Source organism: Dromiciops gliroides, chromosome 3, assembly GCF_019393635.1.
Source record: "Dromiciops gliroides isolate mDroGli1 chromosome 3, mDroGli1.pri, whole genome shotgun sequence".
Lineage (NCBI taxonomy): Eukaryota > Metazoa > Chordata > Mammalia > Microbiotheria > Microbiotheriidae > Dromiciops > Dromiciops gliroides.
The window spans coordinates 323,187,682-323,212,973 of record NC_057863.1 but is presented as its reverse complement, the minus strand read 5'-3'; the positions used below and the strand labels follow the sequence as shown (position 1 = coordinate 323,212,973).

At 40.3% G+C, this 25,292-nt stretch overlaps 1 protein-coding gene across 1 annotated transcript in view; it reads left to right on the top strand.

Moving 5' to 3' along the window:
• CCDC191 (coiled-coil domain containing 191) overlaps window positions 1-25,292 on the top strand; it is a 121,637-nt gene that overhangs the window by 32,914 nt on the left and 63,431 nt on the right. Inside the window, exon 7 of the mRNA XM_043992872.1 lies at window positions 16,186-16,339. Coding sequence (XP_043848807.1) covers window positions 16,186-16,339 — 154 coding nt within the window. The remainder of the gene's footprint in view (window positions 1-16,185; window positions 16,340-25,292) is intronic.

The following is a 25,292-nucleotide window of genomic DNA, read 5'->3' as shown; positions in this document are numbered from 1 at the left end:
CTTAATATTACTACACTCCTCTAAAACTTAATATTACTACACTCCCCCCTGTGGAGGATAAATTGAGAAGACAATTGTGATATTAATTTAGAAAATAATTTTTCATCTTTGTTTCATCACTTTTTGTATCATCTGCCTAATTATCCTCATGCCATTATAAGAAATTTTAAAATCTAATATAATTAATAGCAAATGTCAAGGCCAAATCCAACATTGTATTTATCATGACACCTGAGATAATTATGGGGGTTACCATAAAAGAACAGAGAAATAACTGAGTCAGGCTTAATCAGATGCATGGGATTGAGATGTCCATGGCATCAGACATATAGGAGGGGGAATTGAAGTCAGGTGTCAAATGAGATGGTATAACCCAGCTACCTGGTGCCATGTGGAGGAAAATTAAACCAAGAAAATCCAACTTCAATGTTTGCCAATAGCCGTTTTCTCAGCCTTTCCCAAAGCAGTGTGGTACCTGGACTTCAAGCATGTGTCCCTTCATGTGACAGTTCAATGCCTGCTCTTGTATGTATCCCTCATGTGATTGGCTGACATCTTGGCCAACTGGCATATAATAACTCAGAATGAAGGCAATTAATGTCAAAATGATAAGTTCCCATAATCCATGTTTCATATGGATTTAAAAATTGAGGATAATAATGATCGCAAGAAATGTGAATGTACCTTGACTAAGAATATAATATACAATTATGCAATAATTCCAATAATAACCTCTTTTTACTAAGTATACAATTACTTTTGTGAAAAATCAGAACATATTTAATACAAGTTAAAACACAACACAATCTTAAAAGAATAAGAAGCTCTACAAAAATAAGCCCATACTATTGAGTTCACAATGTAGTTGCAATAGCATAATAAAGAAACCCTTATGTAGTATTTGAACTGACTTTTTTAATTCAATTTTTTTAAAGTCTAAAACATTTTTTGCAATATCTAAAATCCCCAAATCACATATTGTTATATTATACAATATGTCCCTATTTATGGCAATAATAAATTTGATTCCATGAATATGAAAAAACTTTTGCAAATGTTCCCCTTTTTTTATACTTATTAAAAATAATACTTCTAGAATTAATTTACACTTGCCATGGCAACCAATTTGCCAGGGAAATGCTTTATGGAATTTGATCAAATAATCAATTAAAAAAACAAACAATTTAGAATATGGGAAAACAGTACTCCCAGAGTTAACATTATAATATGAAATCAAAACCATCTTGCTTTGGTTCAAAATTGGAGAGATAGGTGAATAAAACAAAATACACATGGAAGAATAAGAGACAATGAAATTCTATGGTCTACATGGGCTGGTACCAGTTTTATATAGGAGCAATGTATCCATGAGTCCTTCTCTCAGATGTTGATGGCTGTCAGAGTTGTTAGCAATACTTGGAAAGGACCTTCCTAAGCTGGCTGGGTCCCACTAGTCTGCTGAAAAATTTAAGATATACACTGTCTCCTGGTTTCAAATCATGTAAGGAGAAATCCAAGGGGCCAGCCTATACTGCTGCTCCTGCCTCGTGGAGTTCATGTAGTCTGGCTTGTAATTCCTGTATATAGGAAGCAACAGAGGTATCTCCCCCCACCAATGATGTATATACTGGGGAAAAAGTTTTAGCTTGGATAGGGGGATGGCCAAAAAGCATCTCATAAGGTGATATATGTGGTTCTCCTCTTGGCCTGCTGCACAAATAGAACAGTGCCAAGGATAGAATATCAGGCCACTTCAAATGAGTTTCAGTGCACAATTTGCCAATCATGCTCTTAAGCTCTTTATTCATACATTCCACCTGGCCTGAGCTTTGTGGGTGGTAGGGTATATGGAATTTCAGAGTGACTCCCAAGAAAGAGTAAATTTGGGATAAAACAGAATCAGTTAAATGTGTGCCTTTGTCAGAATCAATGTGGACCGGTGGGCCAAAGCAAGGGACTATTTCTTTAAGGAGGGTTTTGGCAACAAAGGCAGCTGTGGCTCAAGAACATGGAAAAGCTTCTACCCACCAAGTGAGTTGATCAACTATAACAAGACAAAACTTGTAACTTCCTGCCTTAGGCATTGTGATATAATCAATTTGTAGATGCTCAAAAAGTGTATATACTAGAGGCTGTCCTCCATAAGCTTTAGCCCAGAAGGCATGTTGAATATAAGTCTGACAAACTGAACAAGAGGCACAAACCCCAGAGGCCACATTAGTGACTCCAGGGGCAATCCAAACCCTTTTTACTGAGTCCACAATTCCTTGTGTGCCAAAATGGCCTTTTCTGTGAATAGATAGACATACCTGACGATAGAAGCTCCGGGGGAGAAGTGCCTTCCCCTCCAGAGTCACCCATACCCCACTGACTTCTTTAGCCTTGAATTTCTTTTTCCACTTCTCTACTTCAGACTTATCATAAGTAAGAGAAATAGAAACATCATCAGAAGAAGAAAGATTAAATACATGTTCAGAGGCTTCCAAAGCAGCAAGCTTAGCAGCAGTATCAGCTTGTTCCTTCCCTTTTCCAGTCCCCTTCACTTTTTCCAGTATGAGCAGGACACTGAACAATAGCTAAGGCAGATGGGAGTTTTAAGGCTGATAGGAGATCTTTAATAAATTCTCCATTAGCAATAGCTTTTCCAGCAGAGGTTAAAAATCCCCTTTGCATCCAAAGCATGCCTATAGCATGGCACACACTAAATGCATATCTGGAATCAGTGTAAAGAGTAGCACTTTTTCCTCTGGCTAGAGAACAGGCTTGTATAAGAGCCACAAGTTCAGCAGCCTGTGCACTAAGATGTGAAGGCAGAGAAACTGCCCAGATAGTATCATAATCAGAAACTACAGCAGCCCCAGTATAACAGGTACCCTCACGCATAAACAAGGAGCCATCAGTATAGAAAATAAAATCGGGGGCAGCTAGGTGGCTCGGTGGATAGAGCAATGGCCTTGGATTCAGGAGGACCTGAGTTCAAATCTGGCCTCAGACACTTGACATTTACTAGCTGTGTGACCCTGGGCAAGTCACTTAACCCCAATTGCCTCACAAAAATAAAAGAAAAAAAAGAAAAAAGAAAATAAAATCAGGGTTCTCTATGGGTGTGTCAAAAAGATAATCATGAGGTTTCTCAGCTATGTCAACTAGGGAGGTGCAGTCATGCAATGGCTCCCCTGAGAGTGGCAGGTCAGGGAGCAGTGTTGCTGGGTTAAGGACTGTGTAATGCTTTGAAGTGATTCTTTCATTTCCTAGTAGGGTTACTACACATCTAGTGAGTCTTTGATCTGAAAAAGCCTGTGTCCTATGACGTAGTAAGAGAGCCTCAACTTCATGAGGGCACTGCATGATTAGAGGGTTACCTAAGACTAGATCAGAGGCTTTTTCTACCAAAAGGGCTGTAGCCGCCACTGCCCTAAGGCAAGGTGGCACCCCAGCAACTACAGAATCAAGTTGGCTGGAATAATAAGCTTTTGGGTGCTGGACAGGTCCTAATTTTTGAGTCAGGATCTCAGGAGCCACTCCCTTCTGTTCATGTACAAAAAGAGTAAAAGACTTACTGTAGTCTGGGAGTCCTAGTGCAGATGCTGATAACAAGGAAGATGCTGGGAATCCAGCTGTAAAGGTTCTGGTACAGAATTTCTTGTTAGAGATGTAAGAGGCTTAGTAATTTCACCAAAAGAGGGTATCCATTGTCTGCAATATCCAGCTGCTCCCAGAATGGTCCTTAGCTGCTTCTTAGTAGAGGGAGCAGAGAGTTGTTGAATAGTCTGGACACACTTAGGAGAGATGGATCAAGTGCCAGAAGCCAAAACAAAACCCAAATATTCCACCTGAGGTAGACACCATTGTACTTTAGACTTAGAGACCTTATGGCCTCGTTTGTGCAACTCTAATAACAGGTGTCGGCTGTCTTCCTGGCAAATCTCAGCATTAGGTGCAGCCAGGAGTAAATCATCTACATATTGGACTAAGGTAGAACCTTTAAAGGTTAATTACGGAGGCTAAATCCTGATGCAAAATTTGAGAGAATAGTGTGAGACTGTCAACAAACCCCTGTGGGAGTCTGGTCCAAGTCTACTGTCTATTCTTCCAGGTAAAAGCAAACAAATATTGGGAGTCCCAATGTACTGGTATAGAAAAGAAAGCAGAGCAGAGATCTACCACTGTGAAGTATGTTACTTCACATGGGATTGAGGAAATAATAATAGCAGGGTTTGGTAATATCGGATGTCTAAGTATAACATAGGAATTAATTACTCACAGATCTTGTACAAAACAGTAAACAGGCTTGCCATCTGGCCCAGGCTTGGGCTTTTTAACTGGCAAAATAGGGCTATTGCATGGGGAATGATGGCATGGGACAATTATGCCTTGGTTTGTCAAAGCCTCAATTATAGGAGAAATTCCCTCAATGGCTTCTTTAGATAAGGGATATTGTGGAATGGATGGTGCTGGGCCACCTTTGGTCTTAATGATAACAGGCACAGCACATTTAAGGAGACCTACATCAGTAGAGGAGGAAGCCCATAGGGACTCAGGAATATCAGAAGGGATTTCAAATGTATTCTCCACTGTTTCTTGAGTGTCTGAGATCAAAATTGGCAGTAAGTGGACAGTATCCTCTGGCACTTCCAGGGAAATGCCACCATCTGGAGAACAAGATATGGTTGCTCTAAGTTTACAAAAGAGGTCATGGCCTAATAGGTTTGCAGGAGAGTCAGGCATAAGTAGGAATGAATTATTTTACTGCTAATGGGCTCAGATTCACTATGCAAGGGGTTAATTTTGCAATGGATCGGGCTTTTCCTGAAACACCCACCACATTTAGGTGGTACATTCAGGGTCAGGTTTGCTCACTAGGACTGATCTTGAGGTTCCTGTATCTAATAAACAATCATAATAAGTATCTCCAACCCCAAGGGTTACATGGGGTTCATTACTTTGGGGAGGGGAATGGACTGGCACAAGAAGGCTAAACGTTTCAGGGTCTGGAAAGGTAAAATCTTTAGATTCCACTGTCCTTCACCCCCCCCCATACACCATCAATCTTCTGTATCTCTCTCATCTGTACACATTTGAGAGAACCTGTGACTGTTTTCATTCTGCTCACCTATATCTCTCTGAAAGGGTCTGTTTTGCCTCTGTCTGTCTGTACCCCCCTGAAAAGATCTATCTCTATTTTGGTTCTGCCTCTCCGTATTCCTCTGAGAGAAACTATATCTGTTTTAATTTTGATCTCTTTTCATAATTCTACAAAATCATATGAAGTGTCCTTGTTTATGGCTGTAATGGCAAAATTTAGGGGTTTGATAGTGATACTGGGGTTGATAGTGATTTCTGACTGCCCAGCCCCGCTGCCTCGTCATTTCCTGTACTGGAGCTAAAATGCCTTGTCTGTTCCTTTCCTTCCTCTCATTTCCTTCATAAATATATGTTGCTATTTCTTTAAGTCTGTCAGGACTCAAACTATTCCAGCCTGGACACTGCCTTTCAAAATATTTCCGAATTTCTAGTAAGGACTGATGTATAAAATAAGAACAGATAACATGGGCATCTCTAGCATCTAATGGGTCTAGTCTAGCATATTGACTGGCATACTTACACAACCTGTCATAGAATCTATTAGGTCTTTCATCAGGTCCCTGAACTGTATCTATAAATTTTTGCCAGTTATCAGTCTTTCTAGCATAGGATTCCATTGTTTTCAACAATGTTTCCCTTGCATCCTTCAACATATCAAAATGCCCAGGGATGTTGGGGTCCCAGTCAGGGTCTTCCACGGGCCACCTAATATCAACTTTTCCTATTGTTGCTTCCAGGGTGTTTGCTGCAGTTATTATATCAGCTCTTTCCCCTAGGGATAATATCATTTCCATGACATCATTAACATCATTCCAAGTGGGCTGATATCCTCTGAAAATTTCCCTAAACTGGCTGATAACTGCTGTGGGATCCTCATCAAATTTAGGAATTTCTCATTTCCATAAACTTAAATATTTGGGGCCAAAGGGTATATATCGCTTAAGCTTTACTACAACACCCCTTTTATCTTGGGTGGGGGTCTCTTGAAGGGGAAGGATTTTTATCCTCTCTGTCTCCTCTACACATGAATTTTCTCTTTTTTCCTTTTTTATTTCCTTGGTTGATTTTTCAGCCTGAGAGACAGGCTTGCATTCAAGTTCAGGCTCAGAGTCCCTCTCTTTTTCTCCCTTTTTGGTCAATTCCTTACTTGCTATATTCTAGAGGTTCCAATAAGTTAATTTTTTTTTTTATTTTTAGTGAGACAATTGGGGTTAAGTGACTTGCCCAGGGTCACACAGCTAGTAAGTGTGAAGTGTGTGAGGCCGGATTTGAACTCAGGTACTCCTGACTCCAGGGCTGGTGCTCTATCCACTGTGCCACCTAGCTGCCCCTAAGTTAAATCTTTAGGGGACTCAAAGTGAAGGGTCATTTGTAGAGTTTTCAGTGTTAAGTCATCAAAAGATCCATTCTCTAACCATTTGTTTTCCAGTAATCTAGAATATTTTTTATGCCACATAAAACACAGTTTGATAAGCCTTGCTTTTGTCATGCCTGGCTGAATCAGGAGTTTATAAGAGTCCCATGCTACGATTATTTTCTCAAGAGGGGACCCCTGTATGATATAATATATGCATTATCATCAGTCCCCCTCCTGTAATTCAAAAATTTCCTCACTATAACACAAAGAAAAGCAAGAATAAAAACAAAAATAGGAATATAACATTTGAATTCATAAGGACCAAGCATAAACACAAGGTCAATCTTGGCCTGTGTTATTAACCACAAAAGGAAGCTTACAAGGCTAAAATTTAGAAGGCATTTATTTATTTATTCATTCATTCATTCATTCATTCATTCATTCATTTTTATTTATTTAGCTGTCTTTCTATCTATCTATTTATTTATTTTGCAGGACAATGAAGGTTAAGTGACTTGACCAGGGTCACACAGCTAGTAAGTGTCAAGTGTCTCAGGCCCGACTTGAACTCAGGTCCTCCTGAATCCAGGGCCGGTGCTTTATCCACTGTGCCACCTAGCTGCCCCTAGAAGGCTTTTTTGATTCATTGAAAATAGTAGGCTAAAATTAGAAAACGGGTACTTAAGAGGTAAAGTATATTCTTAGAGGCTAATTTTTGGGGGGGCGGGGCAATGGGGGTTAAGTGACTTGTCCAGGGTCACACAGCTAGTAAGTGTCAAGTGTCTGAGGCTGGATTTGAACTCCTGAATCCAGGGCCAGCGCTTTAACCACTGCGCCATCTAGCTGCCCCTTAGAGGCTAATTTAAAACTTAAAGAGACAGCACAGGGGAAATAGGGAAAAATCCTTACCCAACTGGAAAATCAGAAGATCACAGGATTCAGCATTCTCCTAACTGGCTCGCCAAACTGTAAGGCCTAAAATTCTAGCTGTGATGTCTAAAATCTAGTGAGTGGTTGTCTTAAATTAGAAAAGTATGGCACCAATCTTTGGGCATTAAGTATTTATTAAAGTATATTAGGGGTTAGTAAAAAAGAAACACATAGATAAAGAATGAGATTTGCCTGCTCTCCCTATCCTGCCTCTACCTGCCACCAAGCCGCCATCCAGAAACAAAAAGGCCTCACTCCCCTGCGGCTTCTCCCAGAAGCCTCCTGTGAAACAGGAAATAGGGCCATCCACACACACAACTCCAAGCCAATTGGCTGGTAACATTCATTGACACGACCCACGGGCAACAGACATCACTTCCAGATGTCAAAGTCACATGGTTTCTTTTCAGGCCAGATCTCACAATGTCCCTCCCAGCAGAGGGTATCATTCCAATTCTCACAGTTGTTTGTATATGTAAGTATATTCTCCATACTCACCAGGTTTTTTTGATATAAAGTTAGGTTCAGCATAATAATTTTTAAAAAATAAAATAGCTTATACATTAGACTTGCTCTTCTCTCAGACTCCATGGCATCTCCTAGATTATTTTCCTTTGTGTCTGGTTCTATCTGAGCTTCAAAAAATATTTACTGGTTGCTGATTTCTATTTAATATCCTCAATCCAGATATTTAAATTAGATTATAGCTCTGAAAGAAGTTGTGCTGGACCTAAAATAAATCATGAATTGAATAATAAATATGACCCATGGGACCAGAACCATATGATACACATTCCTGTATGAGATAGCATTAATTTCCATGGCATTAGTAAGGGTGAGAAGAGCTGTCAAAGCTGTTGCAGATCACGGGCTTCTGTTTTTAACCTGTTTGCAACCTGCTTTCTGTCTAATTCATAGAGTGTTATAAGAGTTAATGAGATAATGTCTCTAAAGCACTCCAGTTTCCCTGAAAGAAGAGTTTCATTTATAGGATCTGAGATTTGTGGAACTGCAGTGGGCCCTTAAAGATTACCCAGAGACTAGGCCAGTTAACCAGAGGCAAAGTGACTTGCTCAAGGTCACAGGTCAAAATCAACATTAGAAGAAAGGCTAAAGGGGGCAGCTAGATGGCGCAGTGGTTAAAGCACCGGCCCTGGATTCAGAAGTACCTGAGTTCAAATCCAGCCTCAGACACCTAACACTTACTAGCTGTGTGACCCTGGGCAAGTCACTTAACCCCCATTGCCCCACAAAAAAAAAAAAAAAAAAGAAAGAAAGAAAGGCTAAAGGTGAGAAGACCCTGCAAACAACTTCAACACTTAAACTGACCTATTCACATAAACAATTGATTCCAAAATGATGGGAAAGGACAAAGATAATCACTTTGATTATTGCCATTTTTAATAAAAGTTTAATCAATGTAAAACAATTCCCACAAGGACACCAAAAGAGCCCATAGGCTACATTGTTGTTGTTCAGTCTTTCAGCCACATCCTATTCTTTGTGATCCAATATGGGTTTTTGGGAGAGTATTTGGCAGAGATGCAGCAGTGGTATGTCATTTCTTCCAGCTCATTTTACAGATGAGGAAACTGAGGCAAATAGGGTTAAATGAGTTGCCCAGAATCACACAGCTAGTGAGTGTCTGAAGTCACATTTGAATTCAGGTCTTCCTGACACCAGGTCTGGCTCTCTATCTACTGCATCACCTAGCTGCCCTAAGCTACATTAGCCAGCAAAACTGTTATCCTTTCCTGTTGGAGAGAGATAGCACCAAGAACAATACTGAATTAAAAGAATCCAGAGTGGAGAAAGACAAAAGAATATAAGCCAAATCACTTCATAAAACAGTGAATCCAATGGGATAAAAACAAAGGAAGAAAGAGATTGGCATGAGAACTGAGCCAAGTCATCCATCTCTTAGCTGCCAAATCTAATAGCATTTTCTCAGTCTTCTTAACCTCTTCAGCTTTGGATCACTTTGGATCACCTTTTTTTCCCCCCAAATACTGTCTTTTCTGTAGGTTTTTGTGACCCTGCTCTTTGCTGGTTCTCCTCCAGTCTGTCTGTCTGCTCCTTTGCTTGGTTCCATCCAGATCACTCACCTAAAGCTCTCTCCTGAGCTCTCTTCTCTTCTGTCTTCTCTCCAGCCTCTACCATCTCCCTTGGTGAGCCTATCTATCAGCTCTCTTCGGTTCAGTTACCTATACAAGTGCTTACCAGAGCTTTATGTTCAGCCCTAATATCTCTCCTGAACACTAGGCTCACATCACCAACTGCCTTTTGGAAATCTCAAAACAGATATTCTGCAAGCAACTCAAACATATTGAAAAACAGAGCTCATCGTCATTTTCCCCAAACCCTCCCCTCTTCTCAACTTACCTTTTACTGTCAAGAGCACCACCATACTCCCAGCCATACAAGTTTTCCACCTCAATATCATCCTCAATCTTCATTTATCCTCAACCCATATATCCAAACTGTCACCAAGGCATGTCATTTCTACCGTAACATATCTCACATATGTCTGTAGAATGGGGATAATAATAGAACTACTTCCCAGGGTTGTTGTGAAGATCCACTGAGGTAATAGTTATGAAGCACTTATCTTTATATGAGGTGTCCCCAAAGTATTATTGTACTTTTTTTCTTTCTTTTGTTTTGTTTTGTTTGTTGGTGGGGCAATGAGGGTTAAGTGACTTGCCCAGGGTCACACAGCTAATGTCAAGTGTCTGAGGCTGGATTTGAACTCAGGTTTTCCTGAATCCAGGGCCAGTGTTTTATCCACTGTGCCACCTATCTGCCTCATTATGAAGCACTTATCATTGTACCTGGCACACAGTAGGGACTATGTAAATGTTAGCTATCAATAATAATATTATGATGATCCCCTTTTCTCCAGTCTGAAAAAACTATAGCTCAGGCTATTTATCTGCCTCATCTGTAACTTTCTGTAGCTAGCTCATAAGTCCCTTCATGGTCACCATCTGAAAGCTTTCTATAGCTCAAATTAGCTGACTTGGCATCTGAAAGCTGCTAGCTTTCTGCCTATCTGTAGGCTATTAACTGCTTAAGCCAGTCTGTAAGGGGGGGGGGGTTTAAAAAATCCCCCAGGTTTGTTAAGTCCTGTATAGGAACCCAATCTGCAAGGGCCTGCCCCCTTCTCAACTGCTTCTCCCAAATGAACAAGAAACAAGATTAAAAAGCCTCCTTTGAATTTAACAACAAAAACAGGGTTTATTTATAAGAATAAGCTTAGAGATAAGAATACAGGAAAGTAAGATATATGACCTGAAACCTCAGCCAACGAACTCTGCTGCTTCCTATCTCCCTGTGCATCTTTCGCCTGCCACCTTAAAATCTCAGTCGATCCCTCCTTTCCTTGTACTGACCGACCCTCCTCTTTACTACCTCCTTCTTCTCACTACTCCCACTGCTTTTTTTTTCTTTTTTTTTTTTAGTGAGGCAATTGGGGTTAAGTGACTTGCCTAAGGTCATAGCTAGTAAGTGTTAAGTGTCTGAGTCCGGATTTGAACTCAGGTCCTCCTGACTCCAGGGCTAGTGCTCTATCCACTGCGCTACCTAGCTGCCCCTCCTGCTGCTTTTTAAAAAACCCTTCTCTCTCAAAAGAACCTTGGGCTGGCCGTGCCCACGAACCCCAAGCTAATTCGCTGGCACCCCCAGGGACCGTGACTAAGGCCGGCTGGTGCACAGAGCTTCCGTGCTGGGCACGCCCAGAGCCAGGGGAGGGACCCAGGGTGTGCTGGGGTTTTCTGTGCTTATCCCCACTGGGCAGAGGAAGCCCTGCATATCCCAGCTGAGCAGGGCATGGCACACATCTTGCATGCCTTTGAGGGGGGGGAGGGGGGCAGGGAGCTGTGGGAAATGCCCCTGAGGCTGAGGTCTCCAAATCAATTCTTTTTTTTTTTAATTAATAAAGTATTTTATTTTTTTTCCGTTACATGTAAAGATAGTTCTCAACCTTTGTTTATACAAGCTTTACAATTTCAGATTTTCTCCCTCCCTCCCCTCCCTCCCCCCTCCCCTAGACAGCAGGTAATCTGATTATATATATACTCACACACATAATAACATTAATCCTATTTCTACATTAGTCATGTTATAAGAGAAAAAAATCAGAGCAATGATGGAAGACCTCAAAATAGAAAAAAAACAACAGCATCAAAAACAAAAGAAATAGTATGGTTCATTTAGCATCTATACTCCGCAGTTCTTTTTTTTTTCCTGGATTTGGAGATCCTCTTCCATCACGAGTTCCCTGGAACTCTTCTGTGCCATTGCATTGGTGAGAAGAATATCACAGTAGATCAACACTCAATGTTGATGTTACTGTGTACAATGTTCTTCTGGTTCTGCTCATCTCACTCATCATCAGCTCACGAAAGACCCTCCAAGTTTCTCTGAACTCCTCCTGCTTGTCGTCGTTTCCTATAGCACAATAGTATTCCATTGTATACATATACCACAACTTGTCCAGCCATTCCCCAATTGATGGGCCCCCCCTCAACTTCCAATTCTTTGCCACCACGTAAAGAGCAGCTATAAATATTTTTGTACATGTGGGTCCCTTTCCCCTTTCCATGATCTCTTTGGGAAAAAGCCCCAAAAGTGGTATTGCTAGGTCAAAGGGTATGCACAGCTTTATCACCCTTTGGGCATAATTCCAAATTGCTCTCCAGAATGGTTGGATAAGTTCACAGCTCCACCAACAATGGATTAGTGTTCCAATTGTCCCACAGCTTCTCCAACATTTATTATTTTCCTTTTTTGTCATTTTATCCAAATCAATTCTTACAAGTCACATAGCCTTGGGGGCAGCTAGGTGGCAGTGGATAAAGCACTGGCCTTGGATTCAGAAGTACCCAATTACTAGCTGTGTGACCCTGGGCAAGTCACTTAACCCCAATTGCCTCACTAAAAAAAAAAAATTAAATAAATAAATAAATAAAAAGAAGTACCCGGGTTCAAATCCAGCCTCAGACACTTGACACTTACTAGCTGTGTGACCCTGGGCAAGTCACTTAACCCCTATTGCCCTGCAAAAAAACCAAAATAACACAAAAAAACCCAAGTCACATAGCCTGCTCTGGTGCAGGCCCTCATCACCCTAGAGCTGGGACTATTGCAATAATAGCCTCATGGTTGGTCTCCCTTTCTTAAGTCCTTCTCCATTCTAGTCCATCTTCCACTCAGCTGCCAAAGTGGTCACAGATCTGATCAGGTCATTCCCCCTACTCAGCAAATTTCACTGGCTCCCTACTATCTCCAGGATGAAATATAAAATCCTCTGTTTGTCTTTTAAAGGCCTTTCCCAACCTGGTGCCTTCCTTCCTTTCTGGTCTTCTTACACTTGACTTCCCACCACATACTCTGTGATCCAGCAGTGTTGGCTTTTTTTATATTTTTTGCATGTGGCACTCAATCTCCTGGCTCCATGCATTTTCACATGCTATCCGCCATGCCTGAAATGCTGTCTCTCCTCTGCCTCCTAGCTTCAAGACACAGCTCAAATCCTATCTGCAAGGGGGCAGTTATGTGGCGCAGTGGATAAAGCACCAGTCCTAGATTCATGAGGACCTGAGTTCAAATTCAACCCTCAGACACTTGACACTTATTAGCTGTGTGACTCTGGGCAAGTCACTTAACCCTCACTGCCCTGCCAAAAAAAAACCAACAACAACAAAAAATCCTTTCTGCGAGAAGCCTTTCCCTAATTCGCTCCCCCTTATGCTAGCGACTTCCATCTGAGAATACCTTACATTTACGCTGTGTATAGATACACACTCTCACATATATGTACATACATACACACAGAGACATATGAAGAAGTAGAAATGGCATTGTAGAAGACAAAGTTGGGAAGAGCAGCTGGACCAGACCAAGAGTACACTGGGAAAATGCAAATTGAGGCTACCTAATCTTAGAAGCATCAAGAGGTTATTTCATAAGATCTCAGCAAGAAAATTCCAAAAGAAGGGGAAAAATCATAAATAATGTTTATACCCTCAAAAGGCAACCCAGACAACATCAGTGACCCATATCCCTGTTATTTCTATAAGATCTGAGACTGATTTACAGGCACATCAAAAGTCTCTTCCATGGAAATATGAGAAGGAAACAGACGGCCTTTCAAAAATGATAAAGCTCTCCTTCAACAAGTAGAAAATACGGCTAATGTTTAAATTATTCATAGTTCCTTGATAAATATAACCACAGCAACAACTGATAGATTATTCTCTAATTATTCATGTCAAATGAGACATAAGGCAATGCATAGTCAACAAAGGTGTTCACTTCTATCTAGCACAGAGGATGTCTTGTGCAGCATTCAGATGAAAAGGGGATTCCCAATGGTGAGGTTTTTCTGGTGCATCATTTGTAGAATATATGCTAATTGCATCAAGCCCCATAACATTGCAGGGTCTCCTCAATGAGATCTATGAATACTCAAACAGAGATCAGCCTAATATGCTATATGGGAAAAACTAAATGGATGAATAAATTACTATCAATAGGTAGGTAGATAGATAGATAAATAGACAGATGATAGATAGATGATAGATAATCGACAGACAGACAGACAGACATAGATAGATAGATAGATAGATAGATAGATAGATAGATAGATAGATAGATAGATAGATAGATAGATTAATCGATCTTAAGCATGCACTAAGACTTTTGGGTTACCCTGCACTGCAGATAGACACTGAGTTGAACCCAGAATTAAACTGAAGGAAGACAGAGGGCTGCCTTACATTTGGGAAATTACATAGGGCTTTTAATGATCCCAAACTTCTTCCCATTACAAATACTAGACATTTTTAACACAAACGTTTTCCTTGTAATGCCATAAGATGGCAGATCTTAAAATATGCCAATACTATGGGTCTTAAAGTTGCCAGTGATCCAAAGGACCATGGGGAGAGGCTCATAACAAACAGATACGTTGCAGCATATCCCCAGTCATAACCTTCACAGAAGTCATGGCATAAGGAATATTTTATTTAAAAAATAATGTTTATTGATATCTTTTTTCCCCACATTTCCTAATTCTGCCCTCCCCTCCACTTCCCTCCCTATCATTAAAGGAATTATGAAAAGGAGATGGAGCCACGCTGTGGCCAGAGCCAAGGCTACCTGTTCACGGGTAGCACTGGTAGCCACAAAATATAAAAAGGTGTAGAGGAAGGCTTCCCTCATTGGGCAAGTCCTCTGTGTGGGATCTATGGAAGAATATGGACAAGAATCACAAAGGAGGAGAAGGCATGGACGGGCTGTAATCTGTCCCAAAGGAGGGAGTGTCCATACTTATGATATCATAGATCCACTGAAGTTTTTATTATATTTTTTATAGCAGGAATTTAAAGGCACATAGGTGCACAGTGGATAGAGCAAAGGACCTAGAGTCAGGAAGACCTGAGTTCAAATCCAGCCATAGATACTTACTGTAACCTGTGCAACCCTGGGCAAGTCTCTTAACCTTTCGGTTCCTCAGTTTCCTCATCTATAATATGAAGCCAGTAATAGCATCTACCTCCCAGAGTTGTCGTGAGGATAAAATGAAATATTTGTAAAGCACTTTGCAAATCTTAAAACAGCATAATATTTTTTTAATTATTTGGTTAGGGACCAGAATTTATAGCTAATCAATCAATCTTATCTCCCCTGTCCACTATTCTATAATCTCCATTTACAAACTAATGAGTTAAAGTATATACTTTGTCCCATACACATGTATGTGTATATATATGTGTGTGTGTGCATACCCTCTCTCATCCATAAATACTACAAAAGTTATACCCATGCACACACACAGCACTTACTCATATATTTGTGCCTCCCATCACAAACACACCTAAATAGAATGATGCCATCATAAATTTATAACTAAAAGGGACCTTAAGGGGTCATCTAACCCAATACCCTCATTACATGCCCACCAAAATAACCCCTTTCCCCTTCTAAGTGAAAAATGCAGATAATTAGAGATGTTGAAAAGTAAAGATGATTGTGGGGGACTTTCGGGGGTTGGAGGGGGGGGGATCCTTGTTCCTGGTAAATAGGAGAGCCGGTGATAATGGTTAGGCAGGAAGGATGTAAAAGAATAATTTGAGAGGGCATAGGTAGGAGGAATGAGTAGGCAGCAAATCAACCACAGCATGCTAGTCACTTCTTGAGATTGCCTAGGAGGCTTTTCTGAATTCCTATTAAGATCTAATTTTTCTTTTTGTGTAGTTCAGTAGCTTGGCTGTTTCAGAGCATTCCTGGATTCTATCTTTTCCTCACTTATTAACACCTTGCTTTCTTTCTATTATTTCTCTCTACCTGATAACCTTGCAAAATTCCTTTGATAAATATTTTATTCCCTCCTTACCGAGGAAATCTATTCTTCTTGCTGAAAGCTATAGAGCTTATTTTAGAGTAAAAATAAATATGTAGTGATTTATTTTAAACACTTGATGGCCAGTATCTATCAATGAAAGACTCACATCAATAATTTAATACATTAGATTTAAGTGACGTTTTATACTTTTCAAAACACTTGTATATCTATGATACTAACTGATCATCACAACAAACCTGGGAAGTAGGTAAGGTGGGTATTATCCTAATCTCATCAATGAGAGAGCTGAGCTGAAATGACCTGCCCAAGATAACTCAGTCAGTGAAGGAGTCGGATCTAAAAACCTTCATTTATCTTATTGCAAGGTTCAGTGATGTTTCCACTACATGATGCTATAATAATCCTCAGTTAATGGTGTTGGTTATTGTTGTTTTTTCATTTCCAGTGAGAAGAAGAAGCAAGAAGAGAAATCTCAGAAACTTCTAGAAAAAGTCACCTTCCAAAACGCTCAAGTTTTACTGAATGAAGAAAAAGTAGCAAAGGAAAAAAAGAAAAAACAGCAGGAGCTATTAGTCAGGATTAACACTGAAAACCATCAGGTGAGCAGACTCCTTAATAAACATGCTAAAAGGGGCAGCTACATGGCACAGTGGATAGAGCACTGGCCCTGGAGTCAGGAGTACCTGAGTTCAAGACACTTAACACTTACTAGCTGTGTGACCCTGGGCAAGTCACTTAACCCCAATTGCCTCACTAAAAAAATAAATAAATAAACAAACATGCTAAAATGTAAAGGAAAGTTTGTGCTTTTGGGGTTAATAGCAAGTTCCAGAAGAATGGGATGATGTGAAGGATGTGGAAGTTGCTAGCTCATGTTGCTAGAGTTTAGAAGAGTCAGGAAAATGAGGGAGCTGATAAGTGTGGGGACAGACTCATCATAGTGTCATAGCTTTAGAGCCAGAGAGGACCTCAGAGGCCATCTTGTCCAACCCCTTCCCTTTACAGATGATGACACTGAAGGGCAGGGAGGTTAAGGCAAAAGCCCATCAACTAAGGAATAGCTGAAAAGACTACTGTATATTAATGTAATGGAATATTGTTATATATTAAGAAATGATGAATTTGAAGAATTCAGAAAAACATGGAAAGATACGCTAACATAGAGCAAAATAAGCAGAACCAAAAGAACAGCATAATGACTACAATAATGTAAATGAAAAGATCAGTCAGTCAGTAAGCAAGCATTTATCAAGAGCCACTGTATGCCAGGCCCATGATGCAAAGAAAGGCAAAAAACATGGTCCCTGCTCTCAAAGAGCTAGCATTCCAATGGAGAAAATAATATGCAAATAAATATGTACATAAGGATATATAATAAGAAACACAGTCATTTTACATCTGGAAATTTGTAACCACTGGCCAAGGATTCCAAAATACCTTCCTTGTGGTTTTGCCTACTTTATTTTTCTTTCCTTAGCAGAATCAAGCTCTGCTATAAATGGTGGCAGATATCAATGGAGATGAGGAAATTAGCTCACTCTGTTTCAGAGACTTTATAAAAACAAATATGTCTACAAAATGAGTGGCTGATCCATAAGAGACAACTGTTGTGTAAAGCAGCCACTTGGTGTATGTATGTTTTGAAAGGAAGTATGATCATAAGATTTAAGAGCTAAAAGGAGACTTCAGCATCATCTAGTCTAACCCTTCATTCCGAACTAGGATATGAACTCAGGTCTTTTTTTTTTTCTGATAAAAGTTTTTTTTTTTTTTTTTTTTGCAGTTACATGTAAAGATAGTTCTCAACCTTTGTTTATACAAGTTTTCCAATTTCAGATTTTTCTCCCTCCCTCCCCTCCCTCCCCCCCCCAGACAACAGGTAATCTGATATAGGTTTATTTATATATATATATATATATATATATATATATATATATATACATATATATATATACACAACACACACATACATATATACATATATATATAACACATTAAACATATTTCTGCATTAGTCATGTTATAAGAGAAGAATCAGAGCAATGAGGAAAAACCTCAAAATAGAAAAACAACAGCACCAAAAACAAAAGAACTAGTATGGTTCATTCAACATCTATACTCCACAGTTCTTTTTTTTTTTTCCTGGATTTGGAGATTCCTTCCATCATGAGTCCCCTGGAACTCTTCTGTACCATTGCATTGGTGAGAAGAATCTAATCCATCACAGTAGATCAACACACAATGTTGATGATACTGTGTACAGTGTTCTTCTGGTTCTGCTCATCTCACTCATCATCAGTTCATGCAAGTCCTTCCAGGTTTCTCTGAACTCCTCCTGCTCATTGTTTCTTACAGCACAATAGTATTCCATTACATTCATATACCACAACTTGTTCAGCCATTCCCCAATTGATGGGCAACCCCTCAATTTCCAATTCCTTGCCACCACAAAAAGAGCAGCTATAAATATTTTTGTACATGTGGGTCCTTTTCCCTTTTTTAATGATCTCTTTGGGGAAAAGACCCCAAAGTGGTATTGCTGGGTCAAAGAGTATGATGCACAGCTTTATCGCCCTTTAGGCATAATTCCAGATTGCTCTCCAGAATGGCTGGATTTGATTCTAAATCCCAGGTTCTTTCTATGTCCATATACTCTCTCTACCACAATGCTGCCTCTACAATTTGCAGGGAATCTAGTTTGGTTCAAATTCCTTTATGTCCATAGGCTCTTAGGTCACATAGTCATAGATTTAGAACGGGAAAGTATCTTGGAGGTCACCGAGTTCAACCCCTCAGTTAACAGATGAAGAACCTGAGGCCTAGAGACATTTAATGACCTGTCTAGGGTCATAGAGCTAGACAACATCTGAGGCAGGATTGGAATCCAAGTTCCTGTGACTCCAAGTGCAGCTCTCTATCCCCTCCAACATGCTTCTGTTCCCAAGAATGGCCTAGAACTTCCCAGCATAGTTCTCAAATATTCATATATCCCTCAACTAGATTACTCTCATTCTCACAACAGTCCCGAGTCAAAAGCTGATGCTCTGGAGCAGCTGCCAGGATGATTAGGACACCTGTGTTAATTTTGCTTCAGCTTATACCTTTAGAATGACCTTGGACACCCCCAGTCCTAGAGCATAGGTGGTAGATTATAGATTTACAACAGCCTTGATTTTAGTATGGTTAGATGCCAGACATCATACATACTAGGTACTAAATACTATACAAAATGCCCAGACAGCTTGCAGGTAGGATGGCCAAAAATTATCATCAACTCAAGTAAACTGGCTTTCTAACTTAAATCCAAAAACCAATAGCATTTTCAGGAAGACTTAAAAGAAGGGGGCAGCTAGGTGGCACAGTGGATAGAGCACCGGCCCTGGAGTCAGAAGTACCTGAGTTCAAATTTGGCCTCAGACACTTAACACTTACTAGCTGTGTGACCCTGGGCAAGTCACTTAACCCCAATTGCCTCACTTAAAAAAAAAAAAAGACTTAAAAGAAGTTGTTTCTAGGAGGCACTGGGGCTACAGATCTGTAGTTTTATTTATTTATTTTTACAAATTTGTTTATGGCCTAGACTTCTTTCTTTCCATTGGTCCCCAAACAGTCTCTCATCTGGGCCAGGTTGTTAAATGCGACTCTCTCTCTCTGAGGGAGACAATGCAAGATATCTTATTGAAACACAGATCCAGGTGCAATACTATTTATGCATCTCTCCCACACACTTATTTGTAAAGATTTTTTTTTCATTAGAAATGTCTGTTAAGAAGCATTCTACTTTGAGCCTATCTCATCTTTCTTTGATCATGCAGTGAAATCTCCCTGGGAGATCCAGAAATCCACATAGAAGTGCCATTGCTAATTAGCAAAACAACAAGGGACTGTGGATGAAAAGTCTTAAGCTATTCAAAATGTGGCCTTCTTAATTCTCACCCAGCTCCGGAATGGGGCTTTTATGTTTTCTTAAAAATTTCTAAAAGCCTGTGATCCTACTTCTGAAATCTGAAGAGAATAATGAAAGATAGGGGAGCCATTTACAGAAGTCAAGGGGGCCTGTTTTACTTTTTTTTTTTTTTTGTCAGGGGTAAGGCAATAATTGCCCCCAAAGCATCATTGTTAATGTTGTATAGAGCTTACCTAATGGACATTGAGCTGAACCTTGGGAACACAAGGGCATGCTGAAAGAAAACCTGGATTGTTTTTCTTTCTGGTGAGACCATGATAACCATAGTTATATTCTCCCTCCCTCATGCATATGGCAGATTTCATTCCCAAAGATTTCAGTTACCAGAGTCAGCTTCCTACCATTGAAACAAGATCATTTCTGAGCAAGAACTTGACAGTAATCCTCTAGTGAGTGATATTATCTCACGCTTAGCAAGAAAATGCAGGAAATGCTCCTTTGCAAATCAAACTGCAGAAGAATGTCAAATAGACCGTGTGGCAGAGGCCAGAGCCTCTGTAGCTGTAGGGATTTCCTATAGTTAACATATATTAGGAGATTTCGAATGGTATTGTAGAACCTCTTGTTCTTAGGCAAATATCAAGTTTCTTATTGTTATTAGGAGTGTTCTTTGTCTCTTTATTTCTATATATTCTCACTCACTGACAATCTTTGGCTACACTTGATAGAAAAGAAAGAGAGAGAGAGAGAGAGCGCTTCCCTAGAATCGGTGCTGAGCTCCAGCTTAGTAAACATTAGTCTCCTGGATATGTGAGTTACTTTGCTTCAGAATATCATGTGGGCTTTTATGATCACACGTCCCCAGATATTTTTCTCCTTGTCATCGGCTTCTGAAATTGTCCTGATGAGATTCTGCATTTCAAAAATGATCACAAATAGAATCTGTTCTCTAAAACTTTACAGAAAAGAATAGTATTCCTCTTCTTCCTACAAATCAGATCCCTCCCCCTTGGCTCAAATCTCACCAAGCAACTACAACAAAAAAGTTAAATTCCCCCCAATAGGTATTGGGCAGATGCCATATTAGCCTCTGTGATAGCATCATCTGACCATGCTAGTCAGGCTGGCGTGTGATGTCACTGTGGTTCCTCATACACATGATTCTCAAGGACCACACAGATATTCAGATAAATCTCCTGGAGGGCAGGGCCTGCTTCACCTTTGTGTTTGTATCCCTAGAACCTAGCACAGTTCCTGGCACAAAATAAGTTCTGTGTTGTTTGATTGATGCGTGATTTACTTTGTGTAGAAAGCTCTTGGTGAGGAAACTTCCTCTGTCTGATGCTGGTCGGCCACTTTTCTGCAGTTTTAGAGAGTTTACCAGGGCCGTGAGGAGCTAAATAACTTTGGGGGTTTTTTTGTTGTTGTTTTGTTTTTTTAAGTGAGGCAATTGGGGTTAAGTGACTTGCCCAGAGTCACACAGCTAGTAAGTGTTAAGTGTCTGAGGCCGGATTTGAACTCAGGTACTCCTGACTCCAGGGCTGGTGCTCTATCCACTGCGCCACCTAGCTGCCCCACTAAATGACTTTGCCTCAAAAAGATGACATTCTACTAGGACTGAGGGGAATACAACATATACATGTAAATGTAGACACAAACTATATAGGAGGTAATTATGAGGGAAAGGCTTTAAGCTGGATTCATGCAGGCAGGCTTCATGCAGAAGATGATGCTTGAGTTGGGTAATAAAGGAGACTAGTGATTCTAAGTGGTGGAAGTAAGGGGGAGGAGTGATTGTAGGCATGGGGGCAACCAGGACAAAAGCATAGAGATGGAAAACGATGTCATATGTGAGGAGTTGTAAAAGCTCTCTGTCTATACTATACTATACTATACTATACTATACTATACTATACTATACTATACTATACTATACTATACTATACTATACTATACAATATATAATATGGCTGGAAAGGTACCTTAGGGCCAAGGTGGGGATGGTTTCTAAATTGCCCCCAAAAAAAGGAGTTTGGGATTTATTTGTAGAGATCCTATGAAGCCTGTGGAATTTGTTGAGTAATAGAGCGTCAGTCAGAACTGTCCTTTAGGAAAATTACTTGAGCCGCTTTGAGGATAGACTGGAGTGGGACAGGGAGACCAGTTGGGAGACTCTGGCAACAGTCCAAGTGAGAGGTTATAAGGGTTCAGAGTAGGGTGTATATCTATAGGCTGTGTGAGTTGAAGAGAAGGGAACAGATACAAGTGATGTTGGGCAGTTAGAAACAAAAAGATTTGGCAAATGATTCCATATGTAGGGTGAGGGAAAGTGAGGAATCGCGGATGACTTGGAGATGGCGAATCTAAGTGACAGGGAAGATGACCGCTATAGGAATAAGGAAATTTGGAAGAGGAGTGAGGTAATGAATTCTATTTTGGACACCGAAGAGTTTGAGATGCCCAGAGGGCATCTAATTTGAAATATCCGGTAGATTGGTGGTGAAGTGTGAAATTGGAGCTCAAGGGCAGGATTAGGATTGGATATGTAGATCTCTGAGTCATCTGCATGGAGTTGTTAGTTAGACCCACTGGCATTGATGAAGTTGCCAAAGAAGAGTGTGGAGAGAGGGTCCAGGCCAGATCCTTGGATAACACCCAGTTAGTGGGCAGAACGATCCAGCAAAAAATAAGTAATCAGACAGGTAGAATGACCAAGTGAGAGCAGAGTCACAAAGGCCCAAAGAGGAAAGAGATGCCAAGACTGTGATCACCAGCGTCAAATGTAGCAGAAACATCGAGAAGAAAGAGAATTGAGAAAAGGCCATTCAGTTTGGGAACTGATACCACTGGTCACTTTGGAGAACTCAGTTTCAGCTACAGTGGAGTCTAAAGCTATATTGCAAAAGGTTGAGAAGTTTTGTTTTGTTTTGGTTTTTTTGTGGGGCAATGGGGGTTAAGTGACTTGCCCAGGGTCACACAGCTAGTAAGTGTCAAGTGTCTGAGGCCGGATTTGAACTCAGGTACTCCTGAATCCAGGGCCGGTGCTTTATCCACTGTGCCACCTAGCTGCCCCATAAAAGGTTGAGAAGTAAAGATGAGAGAAATGTTGGTCAGCTGCCAGCTTTTTCTAGGATTTTTGTTGAGAAAGGAAGGATAGGTATAACATGATAGCCAGAAAGGGCACCTTAAGGATAGGGAAGATATGTGCATATTTATAGGCATTAGGGAAGGTCCAGACTACAAAAAAAAAAAAGAAAGAAAAAGGAAAAGGAAAAAAAGGCCTTAACCAACCTTATAAGACCACCAGTTGCACCACAGATAGTTCTGTTTGGCAAAAATACATTGTAAACTTGTTGACATTTTTGTCCTCTTTACAATTCATTGTTTATCTTTCCATGACTGAGAATTTTGATGCAATTACTACTGAGCTTTGAGACAAAAGGGAAATAGCTGAGGAATTCTGATGAGTTCCCCACTTCATTAATCAGACGAAGCATCTCTAGTGACAGGGTTAGAATTACCACACAGATTAGATGGTAAATTGCTGTTCTATTTCACGTCAATCATTTCCAGTGACAGCAGTGTGATTACACTTCAGGAAAGAGCTTCTCTTGCCAACAAAATGAGGACAACTCCAGTGCATGTAATACATTTAGCAGGGTAAGCTGTCATATGTTCTCTTGAGTGGAATCTCTGAAAGACCAAATGATGTCTCATGGAAGATCTCAAAAGGGGGGGAAACATCCCACTTAGAAATCATTCTCCATCTGAACAGTCCTCTTTTCCCTGTTTCTTTTCTTCCTTTTAAATACTGTGGTCATAAACTTAGAAACATTTCTTCCCACAAGTTTGCCTGCTCTTTATTCACGCATATCAAACCATAATCATTTGCACAGCTGTGATGTTACAGAGATGAGGGCTGCTGGGAATTTTTTTTTTTTTAAGCTTGTTTAAAAGCCAAGAGAATCAAAGAACTGAGTGAAAGAGCAGACATAACTAACTCTGTGGTGTTTTACAAATGAGGTTTTTGGTCTTTGCTCTTGGGTCACGCAGGGCTCACCGTAGCGAAGGAGAGCCCTTGTTCCAAAAAAAGACACAAGGTAGGTACCTAAGTGAGTCAAGGCAAACAAACATACAGCATAAAGCATCGTCTACTGCAAATTCTGGAAAGGAAGCCGAAGGAAGAAAAACAAATAGGAAAGTGTCTCATAAGCTAATCTTTGGGGGAAGAACAAGAAAGTGGCTGTGAGAGTCTGTCAGTTCCTCTCCCTTTCCTCTTTTCTCACTAGAACATAGGATTAAGGGAGGGAGCCCTTTCTAATTCCTTCCATTTTCTTTTCTTCTTAAGGCATATAAATTCAGCCTGAAAAAATATTTATTCAAAAACAATTTAATGGCTTTAGGAAATCAAGAAAATACTTTTGTTTTATTTTTGGCAAATTTTGCTTACAGAAAAATAATAAGAAACCACAACAATAATAACAATAATAATTGGCTTATATTCTAGAAACCTGAGTTCAGATCTAGTTCCTATACTTACCATGGACAAATTATATAACCTAGTTGAGCCTCAGTTTCCTCATCCGTAAAATGAGGATAATACTTGTGCAACACTGATCACCCTGGCCCCCTGCAGCCTGAAAGCCATTTAGGTGGGATTTCCCCCAGGTTGGAGCTCCCCCAGGGTTCTCTAGTACCTTTAAGGGGTTGGGAGTATACTCTATACAAATGGTTCTAGTCCCTGCTGATGATATTCCCTCAGTTATAGGAGGTGGTGTCCTGTATCCCAGTTCCATCTCACCACTAACAGATTAGCTTTTACACAGAAACATTTACGTCAAAAAGCATAATCACAAATACACAAACTTATTCCCCCCCTACCACAGGGGAGGCATAATCCCCTTCCCCTAATGCTTCCTCAGTCTCTAAAGAAAGGATGGTACTTAGATTCATAGCTTAGCTTGTTTCCTGTAGAGCATAGTCCCAGTTCCAAGTCCAAAACCCACCTTGGACTCAAGTCCAGGCACCCGAGATTCTCAGAGGATTTTTGCTGGGTTGACTGACTGCACCATTCTGCCTGCAATTCTGGCTCCAAGGTCATTGTCATGAATCAAACTCCCCAGTCCCTTGAGGATCACCTCTAGTGCCTAAAATGGAGAAGGATAAGCCACACAGAACAAAAGTAAATGGCTCTAGACCCATTTCTCAGAGCTGGGGTGAAAGAAGGAGACCAGGGGAAGGAAGTCCTTCCCTTCTCACCAGTTCAATTCATATTGCCCACACTGTGAACGCAGCAGGAAGGAGAAGTCCAAACGAGGGACTAAAAAGGACGGGAACTAGCTTGGTTTCACTCAGTTTAAAGATGCAAGCAGCCAATCAAAGGAGGCTACCCCCACATGGTAGGTCACCATGTTAGGCAAACAGCATGTTCAGACAAGCCCAACTTAGACTTGTAGTAACTTACCCAAACTTCCCCAAATCACAAAGTCACAGAATATGAGTACTCACAATTTCTGAGTCCAAATTGCAGACTCTTTTTGCTATATCACACTAGGTTATAGTATTTATACGGCTTTATAATTCATAAAGCTTTTCCCCCACAGCCCCATAAGTACATTATTATCTTTTTTTTGCAGAAGAATAAA